Source organism: Epithele typhae (genome assembly GCF_022376455.1).
Source record: "Epithele typhae strain CBS 203.58 chromosome Unknown BXZ73scaffold_668, whole genome shotgun sequence".
In the NCBI taxonomy this organism is placed as follows: domain Eukaryota; kingdom Fungi; phylum Basidiomycota; class Agaricomycetes; order Polyporales; family Epitheliaceae; genus Epithele; species Epithele typhae.
The window spans coordinates 1-9169 of NW_025954859.1; the positions used below are offsets into that span (position 1 = coordinate 1).

At 60.3% G+C, this 9169-nt stretch overlaps 3 protein-coding genes across 3 annotated transcripts; 2 read left to right on the forward strand and 1 right to left on the reverse strand.

Annotated features, from left to right (window-relative positions):
• Positions 1-181: 181 nt before the first annotated feature.
• Positions 182-3304, forward strand: BXZ73DRAFT_111866 (uncharacterized protein; the record flags this gene model as incomplete). The annotated part of the gene is made up of 9 exons (XM_048017420.1): positions 182-352; positions 1234-1312; positions 1381-1823; positions 1876-1921; positions 2206-2453; positions 2527-2666; positions 2720-2916; positions 2986-3005; positions 3071-3304. 9 exons carry the CDS (start codon positions 182-184, stop codon positions 3302-3304), a joined length of 1578 nt encoding a protein of 525 aa, XP_047870435.1.
• Positions 3305-3639: 335 nt separating this feature from the next.
• Positions 3640-4721, reverse strand: BXZ73DRAFT_111867 (uncharacterized protein; the record flags this gene model as incomplete). The annotated part of the gene is made up of 4 exons (XM_048017421.1): positions 3640-3746; positions 3817-4367; positions 4397-4589; positions 4652-4721. 4 exons carry the CDS (start codon positions 4719-4721, stop codon positions 3640-3642), a joined length of 921 nt encoding a protein of 306 aa, XP_047870436.1.
• Positions 4722-6730: 2009 nt separating this feature from the next.
• On the forward strand, positions 6731-8298 carry BXZ73DRAFT_95232 (NAD(P)-binding protein; the record flags this gene model as incomplete). The annotated part of the gene is made up of 8 exons (XM_048026735.1): positions 6731-6783; positions 6910-7136; positions 7201-7216; positions 7278-7338; positions 7417-7479; positions 7544-7655; positions 7896-8175; positions 8214-8298. 8 exons carry the CDS (start codon positions 6731-6733, stop codon positions 8296-8298), a joined length of 897 nt encoding a protein of 298 aa, XP_047870437.1.
• Positions 8299-9169: the final 871 nt, after the last annotated feature.

Below are 9169 nucleotides of genomic sequence, written 5' to 3' on the forward strand. Positions count from 1 at the left end.
TTATCTAAGTCTCGAAGCATGTCTAAGATTAATGAGGACGGCAACACTAGAACAGAATTAATTCTGTGTGGTGAGACAGACTTAATCACGTTTCACATCAACGAATGTGATTTTTTAAAATAATTATACACAGATGGTGCCACTCGACTGCAGTTCTCGCCGGGCGCATACACCAGCGACCATGGCCCTCGTCGTCTTGCACTCCACGCCGCTGCTCGTCCTCAACGCCTACGTCTTCCCTCCCTCTTCTCTCCCGCGCTCGATCCCGCTTTCGGCCCGCCGCGCCCTTGCCATATGTGCCTTCGCGCTCTCCATGCCTGCGCCGCCGCTCACGTCCTGCCGCCCGTCCTCTGTCCGCCCTCTGCGCCGCCCCACGCCCGGGCCCGGGGGTGTACAGCCCGACCTGTCCCTCGGTGCTCTGTGAACCACATATCGCGAACTGAGAGCGCGGTAGCGCGTAAGACCCTCAGTCTTCTCGTGATGCGAACGACTGAATTAATACCTGAGAGCGCGGTAGCGCGTAAGACTAAGGTACATGTAAGTCAAGGTGTAAAGAGACGATGAATAGGGGAACACTCACCCCTCAGTCTTCTCGTGATGCGAACGACTGAGGGATGAGAAATGCGCGGTGCGCTGGAAGGCGACCGCGCTGACTAATCCAAGATCCTTCCCACGACCCTGCCGGAGGCCCTGCTCGTATCACAACCCACTCGCGACACCACATTCCATCTCTGTTGATCTAGTCCGCTCTCTCGCCCCCATCCGTTTCCAACCGCTCCGAGGTCAACACAGCACCCATGCCCGGAATTTCTGTTCACATCTCCCACACACGCCAATCAGCCGTCCGTGATGCCAACCCACTGGCCTCCGACGCGAACTCGACCTGGTCTCCGACAGCCACCAACACGATACCGAGCATTCGACACACTGTACGCGCGCGTATCTCGTCTCGAACAACGACCAGTTGCTCTGCTGGCAGGCCGCGCGCCCACGCCTTGTCCGCCAGCGGTCGCCATTCACCACGTCATCGTGCGAACTTGAACCAGTGCGCTTTCCACCTGCAATCCGTGCCGGCCCACGTACCAGCTCTCAAACATCGCGCAACGAGCGTTCACGATCCCAGCCAGCACCCTTCATTCGTCCTCCTCCACACTCCGGGAGACGCCCTTGTCAACGGTAATCCGCCCATCGGCAGTGTGCAGAGGAGCGCGCGAGCGCATTGGCGACGCGCAGAACAAGGCCATAGCTCCCCGCGGTACCGGATCGGAGCTCAAGCGGCGCGTCTTCCGTAACGTCTACTCTTCGCGCAAAGGTAAGTACAGCTCCAGTGTCTCCTTCGACGTCCATCTCAACCCGCGTACTCATCCATTCACGTACCAGACCAAGAGCGCATGGAGACCGGCTGGATGCAGGCCCGGCCGGTTATTTCCTGCGGGAATGAAAGCGTGCAATCCCTCATCTCGTCGTCTCACGGACTCCACCGCTCGCCCGCTCGCCCGCTCCCGACCGCCGTCGCGCGCGCGCGCGCACGTCGCAATCGAACGCCGTTTTCGACAGGGCGCATACAGCCAGCAACTCGCGACGCTGTCCGTCATCTTGCCCTCCAGCCGCTGTCCTCTGTCTGCAAACGCGCACGCCGTGCTCTGTCTACTCGCCTCGCCTTCGACGCCACATCCTCGCCCTCTCGTTCAAGTCTGCCCACTCAACTCCTGCCTGCGCTCTTCTCAACGAAGCCTATCTCATCCCTTCTCGCGGTCCCCCACCTCTTTCTGCGAATTCAGTCCGCGCTCTTACCCGCCCGGACCATTTCCAACCGTTTCAAGGTGAGCGCGGCACCCAGCACTATACATCTTTGTTGAACCTGCCCTGCCACAGCTCCCACACAAGCCTGCGGCGCTCGCCAGACTCGGTCTCCAACACGGTACCAGGCATTGAACGGACGCTGTACGCAAGCGTCTCGTCTGGAAGACAGACCAGCTGCTCTGCTGGTCCGGCTCTCCTTCTGCGCGACACCTTCCCATTCGCCACGTCATCGCCTCGGTGCGCATGCATCCCCGGATCTGTGCGAACCTATATCCGGACCACGTACCAGCTCTCGAGCCTCACGTCGACGAGCCGTGCGCCATCCCAGCCAGCACGTTCCATCCGTCCTCCAACACTCTCTGGGAGACGACCGACATCCCGATGCGCCGACACTGCCTCCAGAGCTACCAGAGCCCGGCATCGACACGGCTTCCCTGATGCCTCGTGGTCAGTACGACCGGTCGTCTCCTTCACGGGCTTCGCGTACTCAAACACATGCACGTTTCTTCGGCGCACTTCTTGCCATCAACGTTAACGGCACCACCGGACTCTTCTTCACGCCTGCCCAATGCGGCCAGTGGCAGATCGTCCAAGGCGTCCTCCTCCAGCTGATCGTCACCACCGTCGATTTCATTCCTATCACACGCAATGTGTCCCACCCCTCACCCCCCGACATCGAGAGCACTGAATCTGCCCTTCCGCTCCCTTGTCACTCTTTGACAGGCCCACACTGTGTCTCTCGGCGCGCTCTTCTTGGCCGAGCTCGTATCGCTCTGCTACATCCTCGCAGTAGTGACCCCACGGCTAACATACAACGACGCATGCTATGTCACCTCCAGCCCGCCCATCTTCCAGTACTTTTGGTACGCTCCGTCGTTCGCCGTTCGTCCCAGCCTCGCTCTGATGCCTGCCGCAGGGTCATCTCGCTCGCGTTCGAGACCGTCCTCTTCGTGCTCACCATCGGAACGTTCATCGACGCCGTCCGCCAAGGCTGGGGCAAAGGCCCCGCCATGCAGCAGTTCGTCGCTGACGGGACGTGGGCGTACACCCTCATCTTCATCGTCATGCTCATCAACAAGATGCTCTACAAGCTCGTCCGCTCTACCCTTACGGGTATATGCTACACGTGCGCTCCCTCCTCTCTGACGCGCGACCGTCGTCGATCTCACCCCACATCCACAGATGTCGTCCTCTCCTTCGCTGTGAGCCCTTCTCCTCCCCCTAGGTCGTCGTAGCGCAACGAGCTGACTACGCCTGCACCTTCTAGGGATCGCGCCTCATCCTCAACCCGCGCCGCGCGTCGACGATCCACTCCTCCCCCGGCGACATCACCCGCAGCCAGCTCGACATCGAGCTCTCGCGCCTCTCGCGCTTCTCCGCGCTGCCTGCGCGTGCCCCGCGGCACCGCGCGCACGGCATTGCCGTCACGATCGAGCGCACGACGACGACGGACAACTTGGAGGCGCACATCAGTCGCGCGCGCGCGCGCGAGTGTGTATGAGAGAGAGAGGCTGATGCGGACGCTCCGCGGACTCTCCGTGGAGCGTGACGAAGGGCAGGGAGGGCGACGTCCGTCTCCGAGCTCGCTCGCGTGGCACGAGCGGGAGCGGATGGGGTTCGGGGTGTAGGATTCGCGGTTTTTGTATCAGGAAGGATTTGTACTACGTAGATATAAAAATTTGGTTGCCCTGGTCTGACGGAATCGCGCGTCCGGAGGTCGCAGACCAAGCGGGGGCCTTTGACGCGGCGTACGCCTTCGGCGTGCTGCTGGGAGACTGGACGGGCAGAAGTCGGTCAGCCGACACGCCAGACCGCGGGCGTACGGAGTCGGAGCACTTACGAGTCTGGGATCTTCACCTTCCTGCTCTTTTTCGCCATGGGGAAGAAACAAAGATGTACTTTGACTGAAAGAGCAAAACGCTCAATGTCCGGCTCTTCGAAGTCTTGGCACTGGGGACGCTCGCGGAGCCGGTCAGCGGACGCCCGGACTCGCGGATGAGGAGAAAAGCGCACGAGCTTCCTGTGGCCAGCCGGGCGCGGTGGGGATCTCGACGTGGCCGACGTCGGACGTCGAGTTGAACCCAAGCGCGTTGTACCACGCCTCCCGGCTCGCGCACGGCACCATCGTCGTGCGGGAGAGGACGAGCGCGGGGTCCTGCGCCGCGGCCGCGCGCGCGGCGGCAAAGAAGGCCTGGACGCTCGCGTTCGCGGCGGCGAGGTCCGCGGACGGGCTGATGATGAACGCGGTGAAGTTCCACGCGGCCGCGGTGGGGACGACGTAGGCGTAGCCGCCCCAGCCGGCGTCGTAGAGCGCGCCCTGGGCGGCGATGAACGCGCCGAAGACGTCGCGCGCGCCGGGAGAGGGCACGTTCGTGCCTAGGGTCGCGAAATTGAGGAATACGGCGAGGATCGGCGGGTTCGGGCGGTACGTTGCGGAGATGACGACGGCGAGGGAGCCGCCGCCGCCGCGGAGCCCCCAGAAGAATTGGGCGTTCTGGTGCGCGGAGGCGGTGAGCTCGGTGCCATTCGCGGAGACGACGGTGATCTTGAGGAGGTTGTCGACGCTTGAGGATGTGGTGAGTAGGAGCTCGACGTGCGGGCGAGAGGGAAGTGCGCCTTAACGAGGCTGTAGTTCGGGGAGAGGGGTGGTACAGTCGGCGTAGCGAGTGGCTGGCTCCTCGGCGGGGGCCACAGCGCCCTGGTTAGATCGCCGATCATGGTGTGGTTGACGGCCGTGACGGCGTCGTAGGCCTCGTGCAATTGTACACCGGATTGCAGCGCGATGGCTTTTGTGGGTCGTCACGAAATGTAAGCTCATTTCCGAAGGGATGCCAGCGCAAAAACGTACCAAGATCGTATGTCTCATTGCTCGAAGCTCCAGCGCGGGAAAACGTAGGGTGCACTGTGATGTTCTTCATGTGATGCGTCTAGATGAGGAAACCTCCACGACCGTCGCTTCGTCCTTAGTAGTCGTGTCTGGCCGAAACAAAGTATCATCAGATAATTGGATCATGGAAGATGCGGAACGTAGGGTCACCGTCCGATACATACCCAGTACTCTTGACGATGACATCATGACCTTCAAGTCATGTTTCGCCACAAACTTCACGGCTGCTTGGACGTCTGCCGCGCCGCGGGCGTCGACCCCGACGACAGGCACGCTCCACAATTGATGGGCCGCGAGATCCAGGGCCTGAAAGCTGACGCGATACAGCAAGGACCTAGACGAGCTTGATGAAGCAATAGTAGAACTGGTCAGTCCCGCCACGCACCCTCAAGTGCAACCCGAACTGACCCACCCTATTTATCAGTTTTCACCACAGTTCAGGACCAAATCGCTCGGATCCATCCATACCCTCTGCACATTTCTCCCCATCCTCTGCTCTGGCGACGCCGATAGGATCGTCGTGATCGGCACCGAAGGAGGCTTCCCTCGCGCTGAACAACTTGGTCGAGTACGGGATGACCGAGGCCGCGGCGCACGTTGAGGTCAAGCTCGCATGGAAGACTTCCTCGTCGTCACCATCGCCCCAGGGATGATGGCCACCACCTCGGTCTGGCGCTGCTCGCGGAGATGGGGGGCATATGAAGGCGTGGAGGGCGAAGAGGCTGCCGCTGGCCGTGCCGACGGTGGAAGTGTCGGTGGAGAAGATGTTGAAGGTGGTAAATGTACTGACCCCGGAACAGAACAGAACGTCCGTGCCGCCGACGATTGAGGCTGTGGCCCGAGTAGCATTCGTTATATGTTGCTATGGCCTTCGGTGCCCTCTCGTTCGCTTGCTGTCGAAATCACCCTGCGCTAGAAGGACCCGGACAGGAGGTCAGTAATCGGAGGAGGTATAAGAAGCGCGCCCGCTCACACATCTCTCCGCGTCGAAGTGTAGTGATCTGGCCCACTCGGTCGAACACCTGCACACAGAGAGGGGACTGGGTCCCTCCTCCTCAGTTGCATGACGCTGACATGGCCCATGACGAGCTTCACCGGGAGCCAGTGAAGCGACCCAGCGAAGTCGGGCTGTCGTCGTGTCCGTCGACTACGCGTCGCCGCTCGCTTCCTGTGAATCAAGGCCGCAGATCCGAAAAATTGCTGGCGGACATAGACACGGAGCAGGGCAGCTTGCGGTCTCAGGGCGTCGGCGTTGAATGTTTCTCGCTGGAGGTTCCGGGGGTGTGTCCATTTCTGGTGAAGCGGGCAGTCGTAACCGGGTGGTCGGAAGTGTGCTCTGGGTGGAGCATCTCGCGGAATTTCAGCTAGAGGTACCATCGCACGAGGCACCCCCGGTGCCGTCATCGGAAACGGAGCTGTGAGTGACCCAGTGTCGTTGTGGCTTAGAAGCGAGGTGAGAACGTGTGGCCAGCGAATTTCAAGCCAGGAGGTCACAAGGAAAGAGGGGACCGACCGGGGCTAGAAGATGCAGCCGGCGATGGCGGTATTGTAGAACTCCGTCAGGATGAGGCCCCCGGTGGGACTCCAATCAATCTTGACTTTCGGGAACTGGTTACCTGCGAAGGCATGCAGTGCTTCTGGACCATCTATCAGAAAGTGCATATTAACATGTTCGCGGAAATAAAGTACTCCCACATCAGCCATAGTGAACTTGGGCCAGCGCCGAGCAATCACTAGCATTGCTGGCAAGACTGCGACGTTCAGGTTGAAGTGATTGAAAAAAATCTGCCGCGCCTCGGAGGCGATCACACCGCCACGTGGCTGGGATGAGCCGGTTCAGCTGCGATGCGCCTCGCTTTTGGCGCCGTTCATATCTCTTGTCGCTCACCTGCTGTTTCCCATCTCATTCATCCTCATCGACACCACCGTCTCTCAGCGGGCCCTTTTCAAGGCGCAGCGAGCGCTGATATCGATTGCCACGGACAGCACGGTCGGCGTCCTGGAAGATCACATCGGTGCCCATGAACGCAGCGCGCGAACATGCCCGAGGCCGCTTTCCCTCTCACCATGTTGTCCTTCCTACGTGGCACCAAGTACGACCGCGCGCGCGCAAGGTCACCATCTTCACCGGCGTAAATTGAGTTCGATCGCTCGCGTCCGCGCAGTCGATCGTGTCTATCGTGCCGTTTTCGCTCGCTGACGCGCTACGCATTCTGCAGCGCGGGTATCGGCTACGCCGACTGCTTCCACCTCGCGCGCAAGGGCGCGAGGGTGTACATGGGCGCTCGCAGCGAAGAGCGCGCCCAGGCCGCGATCGCGCAGCTGGAGGAGGCCGGTGTGGAGAAGGGAAAGGTTGAGTGGCTGGACCTCGACCTGACGTACCCGAAGAAGGTCAAGGCCGCGGCGGAGGGTTTCATGGAGAAAGAGAGCCGACTGGACATCCTGCGTACGTCCCTCGTCTTCGATCATGCATATGTTCGTCTCGAGCTCAAGCCTCCCTTGCCTCGTAGTCAATAATGCAGGGTCGTGAGTGTGCGAGTCCAAATCTGGTCACGTGCCACTGCTAAGTCGACTGCTTGCAGATGAGGCGTTTATGGTCATTTCCTGACGGCTCTGTAGGTGTGCTAGACACGATGATGATCAAGTACGTGTTTCTTGCCCCTCGGTACCTATTGCCTGCTGATGTTCACTCGAAAAGCCACTTCGGAGTCTACATCTTCACGCAGACGCTGCTGCCTCTGCTCAAGCGTACAGCGGAGGATCCGAGCGATGACGTTCGCATAGTGACTGTGAGTGTTCCTGCTGTCCTTGGTCTCGCCCGTCTGACGTCGACCTTTGGATGCGCGTTGGAAGCTGGCTTCGGACTCCTTGGCACTCGTCAAAGGGCTGGACGTCCGTTTCCGATCGGTAGAGGATTACAACCGCGAGTTCAAGGAGGCCTCTGACTCCGACCGCTGCAGATATGGTGAGTGGTATCTTCCTTCAAGCCCGTTGCGACAAACGACATGCGGGAACATGTGGCCGCCGCGATGGAAGCGCCCTTGTTGACGGCGCTATGCGAGCATACGCGCGATACGCACGTCGAGTCTCGCATACTATCTCCGCGTCACCACTTCCTGCCGCACACGTCCTTGCCGCAGCAAATGTGCCGTGTGGCGATGACGTCACGCGTTCGCCCTGACATGCACGCTAACGTGCATTTCAGCTGTAACCAAGCTCGCCGATGCCCTCTACGCCCGCGCGCTGCAACGCCAGCTCAACGCTGCGAACGCCCCCATCCTCGTCCTCTCCGCGGACCCCGGCTGGGTGTGGACCCCAGGCGTCTCGGCCATCCCATTCCTGCAGAAGCCGGCGTGGAAACCGGTCGTCGCGCTCCTGCGCCTGGTTGCGTTCGTCGACCCGATTGAGGGCGCGCACAGCTCCGTCTTCGCCGCGGCGTCGCCGGCGGTGCGCGAGGAGGCCGGGCGGTGGAAGGGGAGGATGGCGTTCCTGGAAAAGGCGGCGGGCGGCGGCTGGGGAAGAGCTATGCCCCGCAGGCGGACGACGAAGCGTTGGCGGACGAGCTGTGCAAGAGCACGGAGGAGATCGTGAGGGGGTGGGGGCTGTGAGGTGCGCTGTGGTGCGGCTCTGCGACGAGACGCTTAACGATGCGCTCACGATCTCAGGCCCTCACTGGAAGAGTCTTTCATCTTGATACGTCTCGACTCGCCGAAACCTGCTATGCTTCCACCCTTTCTGATGCTTTGTACTGAATGGACTTAGGATGTGAGAGCACCTTCCGCTGGCATTGATCGATCGTGTGGTTTGATATGACACCCTTTGATAACTATAACGAAAGCAGCACCCAAGCTGGATCATCAAAACCGCTGCGCAGAGTCTTAGTGACTCCTCAAATGGTACCGCATTCAAGGCCACTGACGTCTAGCTATCACCGCTCTGCAGATATTGTGTTGAGAAGTACAAATGCCCTGCGCATGCGAACATGCGGTGCTCGGCACGCACGCACACCACCACCCTCGTCTGCCCGTCCTCTAGAACACCAAAATGGCGTCAGAATTATCCTGTTCCAGAAGACATACACATATGATAGCCCGAAGCTCGTCCTCGGTCGACAGAACGCCGCGATGGTCGTCACAGGCTTGCTGTACGCGCTGCTCGGGCTCCAGTACGCCGCGGTGCTGTCCATGCAGGCGGTCCGCACGCGGGCGTTGGTGGTCGTGGCCATCGCGCTGCTGGTGTTCGTCCTGGTGAGCTTGTCGCTCGACACTCCACGCACTATTTTGGACGGCTGAGATGGGATCGACAGCGTTTCATCTTGGTGTAGACTGACAAAGAGAAACGATAAAACGGACGGCGCCTGCTAGGAGATACCTGCTGGGCCTCACATCGGGATGTCCTTTTTTAGGGAAAGTACGGACTGGTCACGAAACCCTCGTCTTGTATTATAAATAGAGCTGCATGTATGTAAGATAGCGCAGG